Source organism: Macaca nemestrina, chromosome 10, assembly GCF_043159975.1.
Source record: "Macaca nemestrina isolate mMacNem1 chromosome 10, mMacNem.hap1, whole genome shotgun sequence".
NCBI lineage: Eukaryota > Metazoa > Chordata > Mammalia > Primates > Cercopithecidae > Macaca > Macaca nemestrina.
The window spans coordinates 23,757,122-23,784,047 of record NC_092134.1 but is presented as its reverse complement, the minus strand read 5'-3'; the positions used below and the strand labels follow the sequence as shown (position 1 = coordinate 23,784,047).

Below are 26,926 nucleotides of genomic sequence, written 5' to 3'. Positions count from 1 at the left end.
AACAAAGAGGCTGATGTGGAGCTGGTCAAGCAAGACGGAGATTTGAATCCAGTAAATGCTCCTTGAGCTAGGCCATGTGCCACGTGCATTCACACGTACCATCCCATTTCAAACACATAACCACAAATGCATCTGCTAATCCGTGTGAAGGCTGGGGAGGCATAATTTTAAAGCAGGATGGAGGAACTCCTGCAGGCAGACAGGAACTTGTTGGAATTCTCCATCCGTCCTCATTTCGGTGCCAAGATAATTATCTTTTTTTTTTTTTTTTTTTTTGAGACGGAGTCTCGCTTTGTCGCCGAGATTGGAATGCAGTGGCCGGATCTCGGCTCACTGCAAGCTCCGCCTCCTGGGTTTACACCATCCTCCTGCCTCAGCCTCCCGAGTAGCTGGGACTACAGGCGCCCGCCACCTCGCCCGGCTAGTTTTTTTGTATTTTTTAGTAGAGACGGGGTTTCACCGTGTTAGCCAGGATGGTCTCGATCTCCTGACCTCGTGATGTGCCTGGCCCAAGATAATTATCTTAAATTTAGGCAGAATGGCTTAAATGCTGTTACAGCTGCCTAGTGACTTCCTGTTTCTCCCTTTTGTCATCTAACTTAATGATTCTCAAACTTTATGTACATAAAAAGTCCTTCTCAGGTTTGCCTCCACAAAACTGTGTTCCTGTTCCCACAGGTGACTTAGGGGTCTTGAGAGGTAATTTATCCCTTGCCCACTAACTTTGTGGAGCCTGACCCCTGAATAAGACTCAGGGGCACCACAGGATAGTCCTTTGGGGATCACTGAGTGAGCGTGGCAGGAAGGCAGCAAGGGTTCCCCAAAACAGGTCTTGCCGTACTGGCGTACTGCTCGTTTGCTTTGTGATGAGAGGACCAGACAGCAGCTGAGTGGATGCTATGGAGATGGTCTGTCTGACCTCTGCACAACATGTGACAGGGTTCCAGTTGTAGCTGAAAGGGAGAAGTGTGGCGTGGCCTTCACAGGACAGCAGGGTTGATTGGTCACTTGTTCCGTCACAGCATCTGAAGATGTCAGTTTCACCTGGTGATGGGGCCTCTCAAGTGGGGCCAACAGACTCTTCCCTGGGCCCTGTGCTATTCAGCACTGTTTTTATAGTCACTGCTCTGAAATAAAACCTCAGCACCCCAAGTACTAGGAATGCATTACATGATGGAACCAGAAGCCAGGAAGGCCTCAACAGATTAGAATCAAGAGACAAACTAAACAGATGATTTAGTAGGAGAACTCTGAAGTGGTGGTTCTGGGGCTGTGCATGTTGAGGTCTGGATAGAGAAGATGTGCTGAATGGCTGTGTCCTAAGAGAGCTGACCACCAGCCAGAAGTCCAGGCCCAGCACCACCCCCACGTCTTGGTCTCTGCTCCCTGCCTTGGTCCCTGCCATCCACCTGCTCTGCTGCCAATAGAAAGATCTGACAGAAAGTCAGCCCTGTTACTCTTTGCCTAAAACGTTCTGTGGCTCCCATCACCCTCATTATGCCCCCTAAATTCCTCAGCATGACTTGCAGGCTCTTCATGATTGGGAAGGCAGCAGGAGATGAGGGTTGTTGGGTAATTCTTTTCATTTTATAGTGTTCTGTAGGTTTGATTTTTTTTCTTTTTACTTTTTTTTTTTTTTTTTTTTAAACCATGAGCTAAAGGTACTCTTAGCATTGAGAAAGAGAGAAATGCATCTTGTCCCGGTTTCTTTCATCCTTTGTCTGATGGCCAGGAGCTTGTCATGACTCATTTTGTCTAATTTCCCCATCTCACTTCTCTGTCCCCTTGAGGTCAGTCTCCCCTTGCCAGGGAGCAATACCATCACATCCCCAAATGAATCTCTCCTTTTAATCATCACTCATTCAAAACTAGGTGAGAATGGCTCCTGTCATGCACCCACGTGTCATAATTTGCACATTTGGTAATGATGCTGGGAGAGCTTCGCACAGAGGAGAGGGAACCCCGAATTGTGCAGAAGTCTCTGGGCTTCCTATTGGGCTGTAATTCTGCTCTTGGCAGGATGGCTACGAGCAGCTTCGGCAGCTCTCGCAGCACGCCATGAAGGGAGTCATCCGTGTGAAGTTTGTCAATGACCTCGGGGTGGACGAAGCAGGGATTGATCAAGACGGTGTTTTTAAGGAGTTCTTGGAAGAGATCATCAAGAGAGTGTTTGACCCGGCACTCAATCTGTTCAAGGTATTTAAGGGGAGGGACAACAGGGTTGACAGCAGCCAGATTCAAGACGTGAAGAGCTGAACTTGCTCCTTGCAAGGCACTTGACCTCTGCCTCTCCCTGTCTTTTTGCCTTGCAGACAACCAGTGGGGATGAGAGGCTGTACCCCTCACCCACATCCTACATCCACGAGAATTACCTGCAGCTCTTCGAGTTTGTGGGGAAGATGCTGGGGAAGGCTGTGTATGAGGTAGGAACGTTAAGAAACAGAGAAATGTAAAATAAAATGTTAGTGGTATCATGGGCTTCTTCATATACACATATGTGATCGGGCTTGGCCATGTAAACTGTCACTAGGGTACAAGCGAGGACAGGGGCAGGAACCAAGGTTTGTTGTACACCAGTGCTGGGCACTTTGCCTGTGCCATCTCATCTCATCCCATCGACAGCCCTGTGACAGGGCTGCTGCTGTCCTGGCTATTTAAAGATGGGAGACCTGAAGCTTTGAGGAGTCACCTATCCAGAGTCTCATTGCTAGTTAAGTAGTAGAGGCGGAATTTGAACCCAAGCCAAGATAGAGGCGGAATTTGAACCCAGGCCGGCCCAAGTCCTAAGCCAGCCCTCTTCTTTCCTGAGGCGTGAGGAGTGGTGTGCAGAGCCAGATGGCCACACGGAGGCTGGGTCCCCATTGTAGGAGGGCAGCATTTTGTGGAGTTTGATAGTTTTAAAATCTTGTGCTGACTGGGCACAGTGGCTCAAGCCTGTAATCCCAGCACTTTGGGTGGCCGAGACGGGCGGATCACGAGGTCAGGAGATCGAGACCATCCTGGCTAACACGGTGAAACCCCGTCTCTACTAAAAAATACAAAAAACTAGCCGGGCGAGGTGTCAGGCGCTTGTAGTCCCAGCTACTCGGGAGGCTGAGGCAGGAGAATGGCATAAACCCGGGAGGCAGAGCTTGCAGTGAGCTGAGATCCGGCCACTGCACTCCAGCCTCGGCGACAGAGCGAGACTCCGTCTCAAAAAAAAAAAAAAAAATCTTGTGCTGTTTGAGTGAGTGCTTCCCAGCCATGGCAACAGGTCAGGACCAGCTGTTCCTAGTCAGCCGTGTGACCATGTGCCTTCGAGTTCCTTTAGTTTTTAAGCCCCGTTCTCTCATCAGTAAAGTGGAGATAAGAAAAACCACGTTCCTGGGTTGCCGTTGATGGTAAGTGAGGAGGGCCTCCCACGGTGCCCAGCAGCTGCTCACCCCAGGTGGATTGGAGCAGTCGTCCTCACCTTACTAAGAGGAAGTGAGTCTGGGTTTCCACTCTGTGGCCTCTTGGGGTCAGGGCGACGTCGTGGCCCACACAGCTCCTGCTCCCTGTCCATTGAAAGCCATGGTGGGACCACCCTGAGTGGGAAGTCACCGCCTGTTCCTGGGAAGAGTCCTGCTTCCCAGGACGAAGGAAAGCTGCAGCACAAGCTCAGCTAGTCTGTGTGGCCTTTGCAGCGGGCTCCAGAGCTGCAGGGACCTTTCCTGGGTCTCAGGCTCTGCTGAGCTTCTGGCCCAAGTACGGAGGAAGCGAGCCACCTGGGCAGCACTCTTTGCATACCCCAGAAACCTGGAGAAGCCAGATGCTTTCCAAACAGAAAGAGCCAGCAGCTGGGCCAAGCTGAGAGGGAGGTCTCAGGGCCAAACTCCTTTCACTCTTGAACAATCCATTGTTCTCTCTCTGTCTGCAGACAGCCTGTGTGCACGGGCCTCAGTCCCCGGCCACGATGGAATCAGGTGGCCCATCTGAGCCCCTGCCCAAACACCGTCCAGTCTTCCTTGTGCCCTCCAGTGATTTGGGTCCTGGACCCATTCTCTGTGCCTCTGTTTCCTCATCTGCATAATGGAGACAATTTCTCAGTTGATTGCCACTGAGAAAGTTAAAAATCCCATTAGGACTCACCCGAGCACATGGCATGTGTTTTCCTTTAAACATGTTGCTGTGATGACACTCAGAAGAGCCTGAGCCACCTGGAAAGCATGGCCTCCTGGCTTTTCTGAATGTCATCTCATTTCCCAGGCCTCGCCTCTGTGTCCTTTCCCTCCCTCACCTCCGACAGTAATTGCACTGACGAGAGAAGATGGGACCTGCTAGGCCCTCCGTGAGGAGTGGCATGGATTAACTCATTTACCCCTTACGGTCCTCTGACAGGCGTCGTCAAGTCCGAGTGACTGTCCCCTCTCAGCCTCTCCAGTCCACATGTCTCTCACCACCTTCCTGCCGCTACCCTGGCACAGTCTGTCAGCGTTTTCCCCTGGCAGCATGCCACAGCCGTCTGGCTGTGTCTCTGCCTCCTGTCTTCCTCTCGCCAGCCCATTCCCCACATAAAAGTGTAGCTCTGTCCCGTCTCTGCTCAGAGCCCTCTGGACAGAATCCAACCTGCAGTGAGGCTTATGGGCCCTGCCTGACCTGACCTTACGTCCTCTTTGGACGTAGCTTCCATTGCTTACGTGCCCTCCATCCCTGGAGCACTCCTGGGGCCTTATACCAGTGCCTGGCTGGCTACTTTATGCCTCGCTTAGCTGGCTTTTTTCCCGGAAGCTCCCTAACCCTGCCTTTGGGGGAGAGCTTCTCCTCTGTGCTCCTCGGGCCCCTGCCCATGCCATGGCTGCCCTGAGAGCTTGGGGGCCTGATACTGTGCCCGCTCCATCCTCTTACCTGAGAGGCTGGTGCTGCTCCCCACGGACAGGTGAGACAGCTGAGGGCCCTGGCCTGGCAGCAGCCCAGCTAGGATTTAATCTCTGTGCACTGTAGCTCCAAACCCTGTGTCCTGACCACTCGTGCTGTAATGTCCCCAGGAGGCACTCAGTTGTATTTGATAGAGGATGGGGAGATACTGCTCTCCAGATTGGAAACTTAGGAGGGGCCTGGAAATGCCAATGGCACCCTCAGGCCATGTCTGCACCCTGAGCCACCCCGATCCAAACACTGCATCAGAATCCTGGCCGACCGACAGCTCTGCTTCTCTGCTCTCCCAGGGAATTGTGGTGGACGTGCCATTCGCATCCTTCTTCCTGAGCCAGCTGCTCGGGCACCACCACAGCGTCTTCTATAGCTCGGTGGATGAACTGCCTTCTCTGGACTCCGAGTTCTATAAAAACCTCACCTCCATCAAGGTGAGTGTGGAATGGTGGGTGAGCTAAGCCAAGCACTGGTGTGAACTCACAGCTTTGTAAAGTCCCAGAAGGAGATGGCCTGTCTCTTTTTGCTGTCACTGTAGCTGCTGCAGGCCCCCCACGTCCCCCTGTGGGCAGTCCCACTCAGGGCTGATCCTCACAACCTCCCGCCTCAAAGTCACCAATGACCTTTGCGTCAAGCTGTTCAGCAGCCATGGGTGTTCACAGCACCAAAGTAGCACCTCGGGAGGGTTAAACCTCTAAGCACATAGTGTTCCACGGCCCCAACACTTTCCCCTTCTCTGTCACGTTAGCGCTATGACGGGGACATCGCTGACCTGGGCCTCACACTGTCGTATGACGAGGACGTCATGGGTCAGGTAGGTCCGCCCCCTGGCTGAGTTCCTTTTCCACTGCCCCCATGGGTTCCTGAGACCTGCCGTTTTGTTTGTGTTTTCCTCAGAAAGAGCCCCAAGCTGAGGCTCTGTCTGGTCCCTCGTCCTCCCCACCCCTCGCCCATCCTCCTCCCATCTTGCTGGGAGAGAGGGCCCCCTCCTTTCCTTCCAGTTGACCTGGCCTTTGAAGCTTCCCGAGGAGACCCTGCTTTCTTATATCGCATTTTAGGGTAATTCCCCATTTGTAACATGGCTTTTCGTTACCATGGTGAGGATTAGTTGTTACAAATGGAGGATTATGTCTTAGAGATGGGGAAGGTGCCACCCCAGAAGTGCCTCAAGCAGAAGCCTGTGCATGTTCATGGCTCAGCATGCAGAGCAGAGCAGGGAGCAGAGACCCTGGACTCGGGGCCGCAGCACGTCTCCTCCCACGTTTCCTTCTGGCTTTTCTCTGTAGCGGCCTCCACCCCCTCTGATTGTGTCCTGGTGGAGGTGCCTGCATGAGGCTCTGGGAGTGCATGTCCAAGGGCCACTCGGCAGAAACGGCACCATGAGCTTAACGCAGAGCCGACTTCTTAGACTCGTGCTTGGGCACCTCAGAGAGAACCCCCAGTCTCCCTGAGCCACGCTTTCCATATCCATTTGCCAGATGGAAGTCCTGGATGGGCCCAGTCCATAAGCACTGCTGGGAGCCCTGCGTGGCCTGTCCTCCTGAAAGGCCCCTGGGGAGGCTGACATGTGGCATGTGAAGGCTCAGAGCAGCCTGTGAGGAGGAAACCAAAGTGGAGCTGAGTTAACCTCAAGCTTTGCTAACTCCTCAGACCCAGAACTCTTCTTTGAAGGAAGGAAAGAGTGCTGTCTCACAGGATCGTTCTCTACAGAACAGTTCACGGGCGGGGTGTTCCTGGAATCAGGAAACCTCAGGCTGGCTGATTCTTAAGGGCCCTTTCAGCTTTAAAGCCCACGGTGCCACCCGAGATGCTGACGGCAGTGGGACTGGGATCACTTGTTCCTTTCTGGATCTGTAGGGTTCTAGAATCTTCACAGAATTGCTATTAAAATTGGCTTCAAATGATATGTCCTTTGATTTTTAGGTGATGCACAGGAAGTATTCCTGAAGTTGAAAGAAGCAGTTGATTTTAGAGTTTAAAATAAATCGGTAATCAGATGTTGAGGCTTCCTCCTAACATAATTTTCTCTCCCAACGTTAAAGATAATGAAACTTCTAACAAAAAAATTTAGCTCTAATATGAGCAAAAGATGAAAATGCAAGCTGCCTGTAGTGCCAGTGCCCACAGCCTGCCCGTGGTAGTGTGTTACCTGTGTCCTTTGAGACTCTTTCCAGAGTCTTTCCCGTTCCAGAAATGATGCCGTTCTGTGCATGTTGTTACACCAGTGGCCTTTTTCCACCTTTTTAGTAAATGCACATTTTCATCATATTGCTTAGTACCTGCACAGTATTCCAGGGTATGGATGTACCAGTGTTTGTTTAACCATCCTGCTCTGCTCCAAAATGCCAACACATTCCCCTCCATGACATCTCGAAGTCTTAATACAAATGTTTGAACAAGGATTGGGTGAGAAAAAAAACCTTTCATATCGATCATGCAGGGTCTGCTTGTTGATATTTCAGCCTTGACTTTTTATGAGAAAGGATGGTTCCCAAGCATGTGCCATCTTAATTCCATCATTATCATGGATGTTTGCACCGGGCCCTCTCATCTCCGGGAAGCTTTATTTCCCCATTAGAGTCCTCCCTAGTAATTACTCCCATCTTCTCCCCCAGCTTGTTTGCCATGAACTGATTCCTGGAGGGAAGACCATTCCTGTTACAAATGAAAATAAGTGAGTATAGCAATTAGATTTTTAAGGTCACCACTTGAAAAGATTTCATTCTGGCTCTCTGGGCTTATGTTGAGAATTTATTAAGATAGATTGAAGTAGAAAGAGGCCATAAATATCATAATGGAATTTACCGGTTACAGTTCATAGGCCAGAATTATATTAAATTCAGTTTGCAGCTGGGTGCAGTGGCTCACGCCTATAATCCCAGCACTTTGGGAGGCTGACGCGGGCAGATTACGAGGTCAAGAGTTCGAGACCAGCCTGATCAACATGGTTGAAACCCTGTCTCTACTAAAAATACAGAAATTATCTGGGTGTGGTGGCGCGTGCCTGTAATCCCAGCAACTCAGGAGGTTGAGGCAGGAGAATTGCTTGAACTCGGGAGGTGGAGATTGCGGTGAGCCAAGATCGCACTAGTGCACTCCAGCCTGGGCGACAGAGTGTAACTCTGTCTCAAAAAAATACATATATTGATTTGCAAAATAAGAATTGACCATTTATTTTTTGCAGTAGCACTTCTAAGGTCAGAGGCACCCAGGCCACAGTGTTCTTAGGAGTTTAATAACAGCCCTAGATGCAGACAGATGGATTCTGAGCCATTCAGCACGCTGTCCGGAACCCAGAGAGCACAGAGGTGGAAAGACTCCTTGGCGAGGAGGGGCAGATCGTTTTGGATGATAGCACGTGGCAGTTGTATAAAACAGTGTTCTCAAGAAGACAGTGGTGAATTCAAATGCCGCAGACGGAGGTCCTTAGACATGAGAATTGGAGAGACTCTGAGGCCCAGCAACTATCGTCACAGATAAAGGGCTCTGCAGAATCCATCATAAATGTCATCCCTTTTGGTCCCTAGAAGCAAAAACTCTCAGTGCACGGTCTCCACCCGGCGCTATTGTCACCTAATTTAAACAGCAGAGCCTGGCATGAGAAGCACACTTTGGCCCCTTTGTCAATTTATCAGTCTCCTGCTGCCAGGCTCAGGTGAGCTTTTGAACTGTTAATTGGAGCATCAGTCTCTTCAGTGACAAGTGAGGGCTCAGTCCCACCTGGTGAGTCATTTGAATCAGATGCACGTCACAGTCCAGTGTTCCCAAGCGTCGTGTTCCTCTCAGATCAGGTGGTTCGGTCAGTCTGCAAGCTTGGGAGTTTTGTATTTAGACTGTCAGAAGCGTCAGGAGAACAGACCCTGTTTTCATAATGATTGAAATACACCAACCTTGCTCCTTGACCACAGGGCATTAGTTTGAAAACTTCGAAGGAACAAAGTGCAGGTTGGGAGGGTAGAGAGAGCCCAGCCAGGGCCAGAGAGAGCAAGGGTGAGTCCTGCCCCTGCCTGCCGTGTAACCCGTAGCCATTCCTTTAGGGGGGGGGTGCTCGTAGGGCAATGTATATAAAATACCTTCCTGGGTGTCAGGCTCAGAGGAGGGCTTAAATGACAGCAGTGATGGTTACCATCCTCAGATGGGTGACGTGTCACACGGATCCTGCCACCCCCTGGAGAGGCCACACGTTGCCAGGTGTTGCAGCTTGAGGGTGACGGTAGGCAGTCACTTACTCTTCCCACATAGACACTGGCTGCTCGGTAGAGCTCCCAGAGGAGGTAGGTGGGGGCAGGCTGTGCTGGAGGGGAGAGTCCTGTCCTGCCGGGAAACCTCCTGTGTGGAAACTTGTTTCACAGATTTATAGCATAAAGCCTCAGGGCAGGGCAAGGATACTCAGTTCTGCATACTAACTCAAAAGGCCTGGCAGTGGCAGTTTCTCCCTCTTTTTTTTTTTTTTTTTTTTGAGACGGAGTCTCGCTCTGTCGCCCAGGCTGGAGTGCAGTGGCCGGATCTCAGCTCACTGCAAGCTCCGCCCCCCAGGTTCACGCCATTCTCCTGCCTCAGCCTCCCGAGTAGCTGGGACTACAGGCGCCCGCCACCTCGCCCGGCTAGTTTTTTGTATTTTTTAGTAGAGACGGGGTTTCACCATGTTAGCCAGGATGGTCTCGATCTCCTGACCTCCTGATCCGCCCGTCTCGGCCTCCCAAAGTGCTGGGATTACAGGCGTGAGCCACCGCGCCCGGCCAGTTTCTCCCTCTTTAGGGGTGATCCTTGATCTTGCACTTTATAAGTGTTGGATGTTTCCCATCCTCTCTTCTCTCCTACCTCCTTCTCTGCTTCCTTCCTTCTCACCCCCTTTCTTCTCCTCCCCCTTTCTGAGTAAAGTGGAGCAGTACTCGTCGACTGCTTCACAAAATACCTGGAAGGAGGAGCAGTGATAGGAAAATCATATTTGAATGTATTAATGTACAGGTTTGCTGCTGGAAAATTTTTTTTAATAGGAATATTTTCAAGATCACTAAAGCTTTAGCATTGTAAAACATTTATTTGGACTGTACTAATTTGGAATTGGTGAGAGTCGTACCTGGGCGGGGCTCAAGTTCTTTGCTAAGAAATCAGTGATGCAAGGCTGGGTACAGTGGCTCACACCTGTAATCCCAGCACTTTGGGAGTCCAAGGCAGGTGGAACACCTGAGGTCAAGAGTTGGAGACCAGCCTGGCCAACGTGGTGAAACTCTGTCTCCACTAAAAATACAAAACTCAGCTGAGCATGGTGGCGGTCACTGTAATGTCAGCTCAGGAGACTGAGGCAGGAAAATCACTTGAACCCAGGAGGCAGAGGTTGCAGTGAGCCGAGATCGTGCCATTGCACTCCAGCCTGAGCGACAAGAATGAAACTCCATCTCAAAAAAAAAGAAAAGGCCAGGCATATTGGCTCATGCCTGTAATCCCAGCACTTTGGGAAGCTGAGGCGGGCAGATCACCTAAGGTCAGGAGTTCGAGACCAGTCTGGTTCGAGACCAGGTCCAACATGGTGAATCCCATCTCTACTAGAAATACAAAAAATTAACTAGGTGTGGTGGTGGGTGCCTGTAGTCCCAGCTACTTGGGAGGCTGAGGCAGGAGAATTGCTTGAACCCGGGAGGCGGAGGTTGCAGTGAGCTGAGATGGCACCACTGCACTTCAGCTTGGGTGACAGAATGAGACTCCATCTCAAAAAATAAATAAAAAGAAAAAAGAAATTAACAATGCTAGCAAGCCTGTTGGAATGTATGTAACCTGTTCAGAGGATTCTGTGCGCTATGCAGTTGTAGTTGAGGGCACTGTGTTCACCAAAGCAGACCCAGAGACCCTCTGCTTGGAACCATTGTAAGTTGCTCTGACTTCCCAGTTGAGTCCACTCCTGGCCCTGTGTGTTTAAAGCATCTGCAGGTTCGCCTTGCTGTAGCATTAGACTGTTGGTCCAGATTAGCAAGGTTTTGATTAAAGTTTTGACATGAAACAATTTTTTATTTTAAAACTTATTAGAGGACTGAATGATATCTTACTTGATTTATGTCCAGAAGAATGAGATTAAATGAAAGTACCAGAAGCACCCTTTGTTCTAAGAAGGGCCCTCTTCTTACCTGGGGAATGTCTCCTTGTGATTCCCGACACAGTGGGGACTTGAGGTGTGACCTGTGGGTTTTGGGGCAGAGTGAATGATGCAGTGCCCTCGAAGGCTTGATGCGTTCACAGTGGCACATGGTGCGCAGTTCATGAGTGCTGTCATCATTGTCGCCATTGTCATTGTTCTGATGAAACACTCTGGTACTATTTGTGTTTTTTGTAAAATGGTTCAGAAAAGACTAGACTCATCTTTCAGCCCATTGGTGACAGCCTGCCCTGTCCTGTTAATTGTCATTGTTTTCTCTTCCTTGTTGGCAACAGAATTAGCTACATCCATCTGATGGCACATTTTCGAATGCACACTCAAATAAAAAACCAGACAGCCGCCCTCATTAGCGGATTCCGTTCCATTATCAAACCCGAGTGGATCCGAATGTTCTCAGCTCCTGAACTGCAGCGTCTCATCTCTGGCGACAATGCTGAGATTGATCTGGAAGATTTAAAGTAAGAGGCGGGTGGGGGGAGGGTGAAATTCCTAGGCCTCCCAGAAAGCCAGCTGCTCCCTCACTGTGTTCCTTTTAGAAGGCTATTTCAGGAGCCTGTCTCCAGATCTACTCCTCCTCCCTGGACTGGCTGAACTGTTTTGGATTAAAAGCTTGACCCTTTGTTTACCTAGAGATTAAGTGGAAGCAGGCCTGAGGACTGGGGATTCTCTGAAGCTCTTGGAGACAGGGTCAGAGGATCTGGGGTTGGCCTCTGCTTAGGAACAGCAGGGCCAGCTCTCAAATTCCCCACCCTTTTAGCTTCCCAGGGAGATGGAGTTATTGAGGCATGAACTTCTGGCTTTAAGAGAAGTTAGTAGTGTTCCCCACGCCTGCCAGAGTGGGCCGTGCCAGCTGTCTGCATGACCTGCCTGCCTGTCCGTAAGTGCCCACCCTAGCATGTTGCTGAGCCCAGGTCTGTATTGGTTTCAGGAAGCACACAGTCTACTACGGTGGTTTCCACGGAAGTCACAGAGTCATCATCTGGCTCTGGGATATTCTGGCCTCTGACTTCACGCCGGATGAGAGAGCTATGTTTCTGAAGGTATTTTATTTATTGCCTGTGCATGCATGCATGTATTCTCATAAACCTGGAAGGCCAGGCCAGTTGATGTAATAATTTACGTTGGAGAAAATGAAATTATCAGGAGGACCTCAGATGGTTAGCACATCCTGTCCCACAGGCAGGCCTCCTGGTAAGCCAAGCAGTAACCAGAGAGGGGCTTGAGGGGCACGGCCGAGCCTCAGGCCCCCTGCACAGGTGGGCATACCTGTTGTGCTCAGCACTCTGTCCTCCCCTTTGCCTATGCTGGCCTTGATAACATCTTTTTTGTTTATTTCCTTTCATTATAGAAGTAAATGACCCTCTGCTTGGAACCTTACCTTAGGAAAATACAGATAAGCAAAATTTTAAACAATTGCTGTTCCTCTAGTATAGAATTGTCAACTCTCTACACTCCTACTCACCGGAGACTCTCTCTCTATACCCGTTTTCTCAATAGCGTAAGGCACACATATACACCCACAGTGTCCCAATGAAACACACATAATTGCTTAGGCTGATATCAAGATGTATTTTTGCAAATAAAGTGGCTGATGTTAACTGGTTCCCCTGTTATGGTGTCTGTAAAAGTTGTAAATGTTCAAAATATTCCCCTAATGCCACTGCATTGTTTTTTGTTACATCGGCAGCATGTAAGTATTTTCTAGGATGCTGGATGGCACACACACTTCTCTGTGTATGTGTTATATATGTGTATATTTCTCTAAAGACAGGATCCTGTCATTTCCCCACCAGCCTTCCTCCTTGACAGAATATCAGTGAACATCTTGCCATGTTCTGGGGGTAAATTTAGTGCCTTGAAATGTTTTCTTTTGGAGGTTTGTGCTTGAACAATCTCATGTGGCCTCATCTGTTGAGGCAACCTGGACAGTGTCACTGGCAATTAAAATGACAGCTGGTTTCCTCTCTCCTGGGTGGTCAGTCTAAGGAGAGTTTATTCCTGTTGAAGAGGCCCTCATTCAGTCCAGCAGATAACACAGATGCCCCACGTCCCCACAGGTCCCCAGGGATTTGGGGCAGGCAGGCAGACTGAATTCCAGAAGTCGATTCTGGGAGAATCAGTTCCGTTTTCCCAGAAGGGCCTCATGGGCCAAGCAGTTTCTGCCGAGCTATAAAACGGCTCACCCTGGCCCCTCCTACAGAGAGGAACCCAGTGTCTCCTCACTGTGCAGGTGCCGCCCCACAAAACAGGTGTGTTTGTGTCTTCGGATAACCTGTCACCAAACCTGCAGTTCCTTACCATGTGCCTGCCTGTTTGTGCAGCTGCAGACAGGCTCCAGAGCCAAGCAGAATAAATGTAACCCTTGCCCAGGGGTGGATGTGACCACGACCACGCTTCTGTTAAATGTAAAGCAAGCAGATCATCCAGGGGTTTCCTGTGTCCTCCGTTCCTCCCCCCTCCCAGGAGCGGGAAAGCTTCCCTCCCTCCTTTGACCCACCTGAATTTGTAGCGGACAGACCTGAGCCGGCCTAAATTGGGATGTACAGATACTTCTGTGTCTGTCCCCTCATTCTTACAACAGGACTAACCACAGCCCCGACACACAGCATCCGTAGAGTGATTGGATGAGGTTGCATTCAGGGAGTGCTCGGCACAGTGTGGAAACACAAAAATGCTTCCTACATTGATGCTGCTATGGTTTTTTATAAATAACACATATTAGAATAGGAATAGATCTTGTTAATACTCTTTTTAAAACTTCTTTTGATGCCTGACACACATAAACTGTCTTTGAATGGTCTCAGGAATCTCACAACCATTTATAACAAGACCCAAACCCTCAACTTGCCCCTGAGTTTTGGAGGACAGCTTGATGATGTAAGTGACAAGCCCCTGTATCCCCTAGAGAAGGGAGAACATTCTTGGCTATGGTTGAGTTAAAGTGAATGGTTTCTTGGGACACTTCTGTGCAAGTGTATCACTTACAGATTTCCAGGCTGGTCAGATGCCTCTCTCCAAGCATGAACTAGCACATTTAGGGGAATAACGCAGGGGCTGCCACTTGCAGAATGCTGGGAGTTCTCAGGGGGTAGCAGGGAAGTGTAGCTGGCTGCCCACAGGCCCCACTTGGGCTCCCAGCACCTCGGCCTGCTCTGCAGCCTCGCTGGCTCTGGGGCCTCATTTTTGTCAGTGTGCTGCGAGGTTATTAGTCTCTTGCAAAGGGTCCCCTGGGCCCCAGCACATAGAACACTCTGAAACTCAGCAGGCCTAGGGCTCAGGTGACTGCACCTGTGCAGTCTCCTCTGCATGACTAAGGGGCCGACAGGATGCCAAGTGCAAGGCCAGCGAGTGGGGGTCTCCCTGGCTGCTTCTGTTCACGCCACGCGCAGCGGGTGCCACCAGCCTCCACCTCACCCTCACCGTCTCGTCACATAATCTCTCTGTGGGAGGGTGTCAGCCGCTTCTCTGTTCCTCTAACAATCCCACAGGAGACCTGCCTCCTGGGGACACCTCACCAGTGCCCTGGCTGGGCATTTGTGCTCTTCCTACTCTGCAGTCACACGTGCTCTCACAAGTGGCCAGTCGCATCTGTTGGGTATGGGTTTCATGTGTCTTAGTCCCCGAGAGCAGCACCCTTGAGAGAGATGTACGGCGTGTGCCAGTTTTGGGGCCAGATCCACCCCGCCACCCCATACGGCTGGCTAGACAGCAGTTACAGCACGGTAACAGACAGAGCAAATGCGTGCTGCACAGCTGCAAGGGCCTGTCCTGGAAGAGCAGGAACCTGCCCCGTCCCCGCTGACCCTGCTTTGTGTTGCAGTTTGTGACCAGCTGCTCCAGGCCCCCACTCCTGGGATTCGCCTACCTCAAGCCTCCCTTCTCCATCCGCTGTGTGGAGGTGTCAGACGATCAGGTACCCCCCACGGGGTGGGTGGGGAAGAGCTGGCCTTGGGCAATGTTCCTTGACTTCCCTCTTGGTGGTTGTCTGCTGTTCCCACTGTGTGGGGCCCTTACCTAGTCCACATCTCAGCAAGGCAGGCAGCTGGACCCCTCAGAGCCAAGTGAGGAGGGCCCCACAGTTCTCACGGCAGGGGAACCAGCCAGCCCCAGAGAGACTACCCACGGACTCGGCCCTCTCTCGGCAGCCCCTTTCTCTTTCCTTCCTCAGGGAAGAGTACCTGGAGTGGGGGTGGGTACATGCTGTTTTTTTAGTGGCGTCTGGCCTCACCAGGGCTCCTGATCTGAGGCAGCATGGGAGAAGGTGAGTGGGCTCAGGAGGCGGACAGGCGCAAGCTTGAATGCCACTCCTACCCCAGCAGACTGTGCATGTCTGGGCACGCTGCTTCGTTTCCTCACTGGCCAAAGGAGAAGGAATGCCTTCAGGGTTACCAAGCTCTGTGTGTCCCGAGCCTGGCCCACTGTGAGTGCTCAAATGAGAGTCCTCCTCCCCATAAAAACCCAGTGGCCGCCTCTGGGTGAAGCTGCCTCTCATGATGCCGTTTGAGCCCCTGATGCCACCTTGTACAGGGGGCTACACAGTCCTTGGCCTCCCTGCTTAAGGGAAAGTTGGCCCAAGTCATGGTCTGCCACCGGCCACAGCACCAGTGAGGAGAGGAAGTGCATTCAGAGATGTTTGGGCACCTAACAGAGTTTTCACAGCATTCTACTCTTTGACAATTGGGTAACCAATAATTAGCTGTGAACTGGAAGGCCCCATTTCCAAAAGCTTACTTAATGCAGGAGTTCCCTGTGCAGGCCCCAGGTAGCAGGGGTTGCTTCTGTGTAAGCCAGTCATCCTGAGTCTGGGGCTTGACCTCGGGTAGTGGTGCCAGGGCAGTGCCCTGCACTCTGCCCAGCATCCAGGGACTGGCCAGACCCCCTCCCTGGGCTCTGCAGCTTTGGCATCTGCCTGGGCTCCCAAACTAGGCCCTTCCCAATCTAAGGCCATGATGTGTGCCGTCAGGACACCGGGGACACCCTGGGCAGCGTCCTCCGGGGCTTCTTCACTATCCGCAAGCGGGAGCCAGGCGGCCGCCTGCCCACCTCCTCCACCTGCTTCAACCTGCTCAAGCTGCCCAACTACAGCAAGAAGAGCGTCCTCCGCGAGAAGCTGCGCTACGCCATCAGCATGAACACGGGCTTCGAACTCTCCTAGCTTCCGCCCTGGCCTTGCCTCCAGGGCTCCTGGGCTGCCAAGGACCTTCAGTTCCCAGGGGCAGTGTGGCCCCTGGGAATGTGACCAACATGCCAGGTGACGTTGGCCCCTAGACCCTCTCTATAGCCATGAGACTCCCTTGTGGCCTCAAGAACTTTAGACGCCCACAACAGCACTACACAGCATATCCAGGTGATGCCCAAGGCACAGGGCTGCAGAAAATAAACCTCCAGATTTCCACCGACACGGGTCCATTCTTCCTGGTGATGGCAGAGGGGCTTCTTTTAGCTAGTTTGATCTTTCTGGGAGTCTGTCTTTCCTTAGCCCTCTCAGTGAGCTGTGTATGAACAAGTCCCAGGAATTCCAAGAGTCTAGAGTGGTTTTCGCAGCATGGGTCTGAGTGTACAAAGCCTACTGCACGTGAGATCCTCTCCTTCCGTTTCTGAAATCTCTTACTCAGGTAAGGCCTCGCCAAGCCTCTATGCACCCAACAAAGTTTCTGCCTCCATGCCGTCCACAGCACCTCTTCCCAGACAACCAGGCCCATCTGCTGCCCAGGGAGGCGCAGGCGCCTGCTAGGGACGCTATGGAGCACCGTGAGTCCAAGGCGCTATTTCCTGCCTTGAAGCCACGCACTCCACAGCACGGCCCTCCCACTTCCTGCGTCCTCAGCGGGCTGAGCTGCCAGGGAGCCTTGCCAGACCTGTTCCCGTCCTATGCATTCACATTGGCATCCTGGTTAGGGAGAAGAAAAGCATTGGACCTTAGCAGCAGCCCGGTATCCAGAACGTGCTGGCTGTTACGCATAGCCTGCTTGTCCCGCGGAGGACAGCTGCCTTTGACCCTGCTTGTTTGCCTCGCTGGTTATCTAATGAGGAACAAACACGAACCTAAGGTACCCATCCCGTCTGGGCGGTGGCTTCACTCCAGAGACTGCAAAATCCCAAGAAAATTGGGTCTTGCTGCCCATCCTTCCTCAGCACAGGGAACCCAGAAGTCCATTGCACTGACAAAGGCTCACACCCTCTGAGTTTTTTGTTTTTTTTTTTAACTTCATTTCTCTTCCAACCCATTGTGTTCCTCTGCCCTCATTATTTACCTTTGTTGTAAGAACTTTACTGTAGCTCCAGGGAACTGAGGCAGAGGCCCTGTTTGTGGTCCGTGTTGACAGCCACCCACCCTCTCCCACCTCATGCTCCTGCACCTGCACTACCAAGATTGATGCCAGATTTGAAGCCAGGAAGGCCCAGTCCCTCCTCTGCTCTCCTCAGAGCCGCAAAACATTTTCCAACAAGAGCTGTCACGGTGGCAGCAAAACAGGGGCCACTCGTCTCCACAGTCCTTCAGAGAGTTTCCGCTGCATCCTGGTGTCCCACCCAGGTCAGAGCCCCTGGGCTTCTGAAAAACTGTGCGTGCTCTACTTTGATGGAAACATGGCAAGGAATTTAAAGACAGGAATGTATTAATATTATTTAAGGTGTGTTAGTAACCTCTGACTCTGTGGACTTGCCATTTTCTTCAAACACTCCGTTCCTTTGAGGATTTCTTCTGAACGTGTGCGCACACGCTGGGCAGGTTTGTGCATACATGCGGGGACCCCAGACTGTCAGCCTGCACAGGGAAGATGGATCCCATCCTGATTTTTATTACCTGAAGGTTGGAGCCAGTGAGGGACTGGGAGAGAGTGATTTATAAGCACCAATATCAACTTCATGTGGATTTTTGACAAGGAGGGGTAGTTTGTAATTTCATTTAATTCTTTTCAGCAGCTAGAAATATTGCACTATCTGAAACACTGAATCTCCTTTTGTAACTGGTGTTCACTGACACCTTGATGGCTCTTGATGGCTCTAAAAAGTTGTAGGATTTTTTGTTTTTGTAGCTAACTTATGGATTGAGATGTGATCAGATGCTTTATTAAATTTGTACTTCAGCATACGATGGCCATGTTCTGTATTTCATTCCGCCAGGTGCCTGGACCGTTCATGCTTGCTGTCTGGGCTTAGGGAGCATGTAGGCCCCCACAATGGAGCTAAGATGTGGAGGGGCGCAAAGCACATGTCCTTGCCTCCCCAGCCAGAGTTCAGGGTTGCTGACAGTCTGTCCTGTTTGCTTCCAATTGTGTTTCAAGAAGTAACACATTTCAGATGAGCACCCTCTGTGGGCCTGTCCCTCTCACCCACCACCCACTTCCCAGAGGCAGCTCTCACTGTGGGTTGGGTGTATATCTTTGCAGTCCATGTTTTACACAGTAATACTCTTTTTTTTTTTTTTTTTAGATGGGGTTTTGCCATGTCACCCAGCCAGTTTCGGATCAAGTGATCCGCCCACCTCAGCCTCCCAAAGTGGTAGGATTACAGGCATGAGCCACCACACCCAGCTAGTAGTAACTTTCAAAAGTGCTAAATGTATGTTATACAAACCCAGATAAGTGTCTGGAGTGAAATTTTACAGCTGCTTCTCGGTGTGCCGGGCATTGTTCCCTTAGTGAGGGTTGCACTTGCTCTCTCCTCACAGGACACACAGCCCTTCTCACTGCATTCCCCAGCCAGGTTTCCTCGGCAGAAAACCCTGCACCAGGAGCCCAGGTCAGACCTGCCAGGTGTTTGCCCCACCTTGGTGCTTCCACCCTGACCCTCGGCAGCTCTGATGTCCCAGTGGCTTCGCGCTGCTCCCCTGGCCTGGGAAGCCCCTGAGGATCAGAGCACAAACTTGGCTTGTTAGGATCCAGTCAGGAAAGAACCCTTGAGAGGCTTGTGGCCTCTGGAAGTCAGATGTCTCAACACACAAGAGGAATTCATGCACGCAGGCATCCTCACAAGGAGCATTCATGCAACGAGAAGAAAAAGCACTGTAACCGCCTGCCTCCCCAGAACACACAGTGCCAGCCTCCAGGGTGAGGCACACCCACCTAAAACTAAAGCTTCATTCTGTGACGTTCTGGCTTTGACGTGTAAGTTATCACTACAAAGAGAAGGGGTGTCTATAACCAGGAAAAGTAAGTGGGTTTTTAAAATTATTTAAATGGAAATATAATTGTAATATGCTGACAGAACTTGCAAGTGCCTAAGAATAATTAGCTGCAACAGAGTTTGAGAAGCGCTGGCCTCCCCTGTGTTCTAACAGCAGCAGAGCCTGCTTAGCAGACACGGCACTGCTGAAAGCCATAGGATCTGGACAACGGGGTTCTCGCCAATCTTAGGCCTCAGGCTTATCTCCTAGAAACTTATCAAATTGACCAGGGTGGCCGGAGAACTGTGGAAGTGGTTCCTTCAGTGCTGTTTTCCAAGAAGCAGAGCGTGGGCTGTGGAATCTCAGAGACGTGTGCAAACCCCAACCCTCCACTTCCTGCCCCACGTGGAGGACAGCCTCTCGTGTGTGTTCCTTATCTGGAACACAGGAATCTTGATGTCCCCTCCAGGGCGCGTGAGGATTAAATGCAGTTACATATAAAATGCACCCAGCGCAGTGCCTGGCACCAAATATGCATCCGTTAGTCTTCTTCCTACATTTCCTCACCTTTCATTTTAAGAAAACAGGGCTGCCCATGACCCTGGAGATCAGGCTTGGCTTAAGCTTCTAGAGTGGCTCCTGCTGCTGCGGATGATCCCAGCAGCGGGAGGAGATGCTGGATGGAGAGCAGTTCTCTGTTGCACTTAGGATCAGAGGAAAGTCCCATTCCCTTGTCCACACTGCCACCTCTGAGGAATCGTCCAAGTGGCACAGAACAGAAGCAAAGCGCCTTTCAGCTGGAAGGATCCAGCCCAGGCGTTTCCAGGCCCATGTGGCCCCCGGGCACCTCACTGTGCCCCCACACTGCACACACAATCACCTGGACTGTGATTCAGAAGAAGCTGCATGGCCAGGCACGGTGGCTCACGCCTGTAATCCAAACACTGTGGGAGACCGAGGCAGGCAGATTCCCTGAGTTCAGGAGTTCCAGACCATCCTGGCCAATATGGTGAAACCCTGTCTCTACTAAAAATACAAAAATTACCTGGGTGTGGTGGCGCACACTTGTAGTCCCAGCTACTCAGGAGGCTGAGGCAGGAGAATTGCTTGAACCCAGGAGGCAAAGACTGCAGTGAGCCGAGATCACACCACTGCACTCCAGCCTGGGTGAGAGAAGGAGACTCTGTCTCAAAAAAAAAAAACAAAAAACTGCACAGCAGCCTAGGTGGCATTGATAGTTCTCAGCAGCCTCTGGAGCGTGGGGTCAGAATGGCATCCTTTGCTTCACGGCAGTCATCCGAACAGCTATGCTTGTTGAGAGCATGTGCTCCAGAGCCCCAGCTGAGTGCAGATCTTTCGAGGGCATTAGGGAGAGCAAGAGTCTCAGAGCATCCTGCCACTGGGTGCAAACCCCAGCTCTGCCGCCCACTTGCTGGAAGACCAGTGGAAAGTTGTCTGGCCCCTCAGAGCTGCAGTTTCCTCTTCCATGAAACGGGGATAGCAGCACCCACCATGCAGTCTTGCCGTGAACCACAGACAAATGGGCTGAAAAGCCCCAGTCTGTGCCATCTATGAGCCGTCGACGACTCATGGCTGTGATAACTGTCATTATTTTGTTCCAGGGATCGAATTGACATCCCTTCTGGAGTTTGTTTTTGAAACTCCTTGCAGGACGCTTTGGCTGATGTTAACAGGACATCCCGAGGAACCTCCGTTGGGCTTCACTCAGCCCCTGGTGTGCAGGCTCCCTGTGCGCCCACGCCCCAGCTATTCCTGAGCTTCCATTAGGTACCGGGGGGCTGCAGCTCCTCCACCCGGGGGGACCAGCAGTTGCAGTTCCGTCATGCTTTTCTTACCGCGACAGTCCAAGTGTTTTCTGAGCTGTAGGGAGACTCAAAGGCTTGGGCATACTGGGATGGGGTCTGTGTCAGATTATAGACCTTCCACCGAGAGAGCCAGCCTGCTGGAGCCCACCGGCAATGACAGAGGAACCTCTCTGAAGATGTTCCCTGCCTCCTTGACCTCAGAGAAGTCTGCAGAAGAAGCTGAAAGCGTTCACTCTGCTGCCAAAGGCTTCTGCTCCTTGGCTGTGCCGGGCCCTTAGTCTGCCTAGATGTATGTGCAGGGTTTGGGTGGGGGAGTTTTTGGTTTTTGAGGCAGGTTGCTGTGTTGCCCGGGCTGGAGTGCAGTGGCGCAATCTCGGCTCACTACAACCTCTGCCTCCAAGGCTCAAGCAATCCTCCTACCTCAGCCTCCCAGGTAACTGGGACCACAGGTGTGCATCACCACAACCAGCTAGTTTATTTTGTATTTTTTGTAGAGACAGGGTTTTGCCATATTGTCCAGGCCGGTCTCAAACTCCTGGACTCAAGCAATCCACCTGCCTTGGTCTCCCAAAGTTCTGGGATTACAGGCATGAGCCACTCACTGCACCGGGCCGCTGTGTGCAGGGTTACCAGTCAGGCTGCCTTCTCCAAATGCCTCTAAATCTGGCTTTTATGGGGCCATGGCAGTGGCCATTGAGTAAAGGAAGACACTTGTCTGAATGGCACACGGTTGTTTAAAAACCTCAGTGTTCGGGAAACCCAGTGTCCTTGGCCTTCAGGCCATGGGCTTGTGAAAGGGAAGCTACTGTGAAGTCATTCTGGCCCTTCCAGGACTGCTCTTCACACAGAATCCTCAACTAGCCTGCCTTATGCTGGGGAGGAACAAGTTATTTGACAAGAACATTGTAGCCAGAACTTGTGTGTTGTAGCCAGAACTGGTGCTGTTGCAAAGAGCAGAAGCTGGCAGGCCAGCTCAGAGCCAGAGCAGGTGGTGAGGAGGTGTGAGAGCGGCTCTGAGACCCACGCGAGAAGTGCGGTGGGCAGGAGCTGAGGTGGTCCTCTCCTCCTCTTGGGCCACATGAGCCCTTCTCTGCATGTCTCTGACTCTAGCGTCCCCATGGACTGCCTCTGAGGCCACCATCCTTGCAGCTATGCAGCCTTGCGCTCCTGGGGCCTCTAGCCAAACCACCACTGCTGGATCCCTCAGACCATGTTCTAGCCTGGCCCACCTGCCTGCGGCTGAGTGGCCTTCAGCTAGGGTCCCCTAATGTGATCTCAGAGCTATTGAGAGGATTTGGTGACATAATCCAAGAAAAGTGGCTGGCACCTGAGTAAATGTTAATTATGACTATTATTATTTCTACTACACTTTTGAGACAAGACATAAGCCAGGAAATGGCAAACATGTTTAGCTTCCCAGGCCCATACCCACGGACTGCTGAAAGCACATGAAGACACACTGCAGGAATCAATTAGTAATGTCTGCGAGGAGGAGGGAGCGATGACACGGGGACCAAATATTTCCCGTCCTTGAATAAGCATTTCTCCTTTTCACCCCCTTGCCCTATGAGATCATTTAGGATCTGGTCAGCTCTGATGACACAGGCCAGGATCCCGTGGGTAGGAGGGGCTGTGGACACAGCAGTTCCCAGACAAAGAGGCCACAGAAGGCCAAGCAGTGACCCTGGCCAGTGACAAGGGCAATGTGGACTAGTGGTCAAGGGCACAGGCCTTGACCTTGGACCTGGACTTGAGCTCTGATCACCACGCCCGCTCTCAGTGACTTAAGGGTAGGCAGCATTTCACTTCTTGGAGATTCATTTTCCCCAGCTGTAAAGTAGTGGATAATAGTTCCTACCTGCCACGAGGATTAAACGAGGTCACATCTGTTAAGCACCTGGCAAATTATAGGTGCCCAATAAATGCAGTCTCCCCTTTCTTCCTTAGCCCTGGGGCCAGGCGGGGTGGAGTATCGGGTCAGAAGGTAACTCTCATTGCTGTTCTAAAACAATTCCGTTGGCTCCTATATTAGTTTCCCGTGGCTGCTGCAACACATCACAAGCCGGGTGGCTTAAAATAGCAGAAATGTATTCTCATCCCACCGTTCTGGGGCCAGAAGTCTGAAATCATGGTGTCCACAGGCAGCATTCCCTCTGGAGGCTCTGGGGAGAAGCCTGCCCCGCCTCTCCTGGCTTCTGGTGGCCCCCTCGTGCTTGGCTATGGCTGTATCACTCCCATCTCTGCCTCCACCCCATACGGCCTTCCCTCTAGGGCTTCCTGTTTCTCCTTCTCTTAGAAGGACTTGTCCTTGAATGAGGGCGCACCCTGACCCAGGATGATCTCATCCTGTGATCCTTACCTTAGTTACACTACAAACACCTATTTCCAAATAAGGTCCCATGCACAGGTTCTGCGGGTGAGGACTTGGACAGATTGTTCAGGGGGGACACCATTCCACCCACTACAGCTGCTTCCAGAGCGAGTGTGGCAGGAGGTGATTCTTCATGCCATGGGCCACCACACGCTCACAGATCCTAAATGATCTCATAGGGTGAGGGGGTGAAAAGGAGAAATGCTTATTCAAGGACGGGAAATATTTGGTCCCCGTGTCATCGCTCCCTCCTCCTCGCAGACATTACTAATTGATTCCTGCAGTGTGTCTTCATGTGCTTTCAGCAGTCCGTGGGTATGGGCCTGGGAAGCTAAACATGTTTGCCATTTCCTGGCTTATGTCTTGTCTCAAAAGTGTAGTAGAAATAATAATAGTCATAATTAACATTTACTCAGGTGCCAGCCACTTTTCTTGGATTATGTCACCAAATCCTCTCAATAGCTCTGAGATCATACTATTAATCCCATCCTCAAGATGGTGTATGGGTTGAATTCTGTACCAAAAAAGATGCATCCTAACCCCCACTACCTCAGCATGTGACCTTATTTGGAAATAGAGTTGTTGCAGATGTAACTAGTTCAGATGAGGCCATATAGGAGTAGGGTGGGCCCCTAATCTGATGTGACTGGTGTCCTTACAGGAAGAGAGGACTCGGCCATGTGAAGACAGAGGCAGAGACTGGAGTGAGGAACCTTCAGCCCAAGGAATACAGGGATTTCCATCACCTGCAGCCAGGAGAGAGACTAGGAACAGATTCTCCTTCACAGCCTGGAGAGGAACCAACCCTGTCAATCCCTTGATTTCAGACACAGCTTCTAGAATTGTGAGACAATGAATGTCTGTTGCTTAAGCCCCCGCGTTTATGGTGCTTTGTTCCGTCAGTCACAGGAAACTAGTACAGATTTTGAGACCAGACAGATGTGTCACGCGCCCAAGGTCACATACTCGGAAGAGGTCAAACCGGAATTTGAACTTGGGCTGGTGGGCATCACAGGAACCGGCAGCTGCTGCTCAGCCCCAGCTGCTGGCTGCCCTGCGCAGGCTAGATACCATGTGGCCAGGCTCCCCACTTTTCAAAAGAAGCCACAAATTCCAGTGTCTGTGAAATCTCCAGATTTAAAAATTGTTGGAAAATTGAAAATGTGAAACAGCACTGTTCAGGGCTCGGGAAATACAGAGGGGCTGCGCGCGCGCGTGGTTTGTCTGAACACTGCGGATGTGTCAGACGCTGGAGCCAAACAGCCTCCACAGTGCAGAGCGATGGCTGGAGCCGGACAAGATGATGTTCACTGGAATAATCCATGGACCTGTCACCAGGTGCTGGAAACCAGCCTCATGCAGACAGGCTCCAGGGGAGTGGCTCGGCACGGGGTCAGTGGACTGGTAACAGCAGGACTCGGCCGAGGCCCTAACACTTTGGGGTTGCATTAATTGAGGGAGAGTATCTAGAGTGAAGGAGGTAATAGTTCTCTTCTGTTCTCTGTGGCTCACACCCTACCTGGAATCGATCCTTTGTTTCTCTCCAGGAGCCACACTTTAAGGATGCAGGAGGCTGGGCACAGTGGCTCACACCTGTAATCCCAACACTTTGGGAGGCTGAGGCAGATGGATGACTTGAGGTCAGGAGTTCGAGACCAGCCTGGCCAACATGGCGAAACCTTGTCTCTACTAAAAACATAAAAATTAGCCGGGCATGGTGGCAGACACCTGTAGTCCCAGCTACTCTGAAGGCTGAGGCAGGAGAATCACTTGAACACGGGCAGCAGAAGGTTGCAGTGAACTGAGATCGCGCCACTGCACTCCAGCCTGGGTGACAGAGCTAGATTGTCTTGGGGAAAAAAAAAAAAAACACGGGATGTAGGAAAAACTAGCTCATATCCAGAGAGGGTACCATGAGGAGGGCTGGAGCGGGCCTCTCAGAGCAAGCCTAGCAGTGTACCCAAGACACATGTAGATGATGGGCTACCCAAGATGTTAGCAGCATCCTAAGGGGTTGTCGGCCTCTGTCTTGGAGGGTGCTGGCTTAAGGGTTGAGCCTCAGACTGCAGGGTGTTTTTGGGAAGCAGCTGCCCACAGCTCTGGTCATTAAAGAAAGAAGAGAGCGAGCTGGTTCTTCTGGCCCCAGCAATAATGACAGAACGACCTGGAGTATGGTCCCTGCAGCCCTTCCCAGATAGAGTTCTCATTCTCCAAACATGGACACCTGGAGGGACACGGCCTTACATAGCCACCAGCAGGCCATGGACGGACATTGCCCAGCCCACGTTGCTGCCACAGGTGGACACTCAGAGCCAGAGAGAGGGAAGATGGGGTGCTGGTGGGAATGGGTGTGGACTGGAATGGTCTAGAGGTGTGGGGGCCTGAGACATCTTGTGAAGTGGGTGGGGGGCGCGGCTCCTTCATGAGGCCGAAGGTGAGTAGGCCTCTGGGTGTTTCAGAAGAACGGCCCTGGCAGTGTGCAAGTACAGCTCCAGCAGGGACGCCAAATCAACTGTCAAAACCAAGCCACTGCCACCCCACAAAGCCAGAAAAAGCTTCTGCGTGACAACCTTGGGCGAGTCAGCCCTCAGCCTCTGCATCCCCTACCACAGACCAAGGCTCCCGGACCCCCCCAGCCCATGCACTCCACGTGGTCCCCTCTGTGTGCCTGGATACATCGGGATCCTTGGGTGTCACCGGGGATTCCTGCTCTGTCACACAGGGTAAGTTACTGGTAATTACTCAGCTGTGAGAGCTCCTGATCATCAGAGCCTTCAAACAGAAATGCGGGTATTTTTCCCAGTAGACCCTGACCAGCCTCTGTTTTTCTCCATAATGCTGGTCAGCCAGGCACAGCGATCTTGGCAACAGATTTTGCGAAATAAACTTGGTCAGTGGATCCCAGTCAACAAAATGTTTTTCCATCTGTTACCCACTTCCTCCTGCCTGTGAAGGGGCAGTGCTCTCTCCTCCTTACAGGTGAGGCTCTGAGAGGTGGAGTGACTTACTCAGGGACTCACAGCCAGGATATGAGGAACTGGGATGTAAGCCCAAGCCTTTGACCAGGAAGGTGACGTCACTCACCCACCTTCCCTGATCGTCAGAGGCCCGGACAGAAGCCTCCTGTCTCCCAGAGGAGCTAGTCCCACTGACTGTCCTGACCTGCTCCCATCCCACTAGGGACACTGTCCAGGGGAGGGAGCGCACCCCACGAGGGGCTTGGTGTGAAGTCTGCTGGGTGGTTTTGTCACCATTGCAGATGGTGCCAGATGAGCCAGGCCCCGCGCAGGAAGCCAGACTGTCAGGGAGTTCAGATTCAGCCAACAAACAGACCCATAGGACCCACTGTGCCCCAGGCTGGGTGCTGAGTTACAGCTGTGCACACAGTGGACATGATCCCTGCCCCACAGAGCTCACTCTCTGGTGGGGAAAGAGTCATAACTAATTCAAGTAGGAGGTGTATGGCCACATCGTGTGATCAGCGTCCCTGGCGTCTAGTGCCGTGCTATTCTGATGCCCACTCACATGGGGAAAGCTGAGGTCAGGAGCTGGTCATTCCCATGCCCAAGGGTTAAGTGGCA

The 26,926-nt window shown here is 51.7% G+C and overlaps 1 protein-coding gene across 4 annotated transcripts in view; it reads left to right on the top strand.

Moving 5' to 3' along the window:
- The window catches only part of LOC105493453 (ubiquitin protein ligase E3B), a 66,431-nt gene extending 42,180 nt beyond the window's left edge, over positions 1–24,251 (top strand). Inside the window, exons 19-27 of one of the 4 annotated variants that reach the window (XM_071071160.1) lie at positions 2,020–2,196; positions 2,313–2,423; positions 5,187–5,324; positions 5,639–5,704; positions 7,506–7,564; positions 11,317–11,499; positions 11,970–12,081; positions 14,862–14,954; positions 24,007–24,251. In XM_071071160.1, coding sequence (XP_070927261.1) covers positions 2,020–2,196; positions 2,313–2,423; positions 5,187–5,324; positions 5,639–5,704; positions 7,506–7,564; positions 11,317–11,499; positions 11,970–12,081; positions 14,862–14,954; positions 24,007–24,201 — 1,134 coding nt within the window. In that variant the 3' untranslated portion in view covers positions 24,202–24,251. Of the gene's footprint in view, positions 1–2,019; positions 2,197–2,312; positions 2,424–5,186; positions 5,325–5,638; positions 5,705–7,505; positions 7,565–8,074; positions 9,323–11,316; positions 11,500–11,969; positions 12,082–14,861; positions 14,955–16,004; positions 18,135–24,006 lie in introns of those variants that run through there. The other 3 variants (XM_071071159.1, XM_011761123.2, XM_071071161.1) reach the window with 3 other exon arrangements.
- Positions 24,252–26,926: the final 2,675 nt, after the last annotated feature.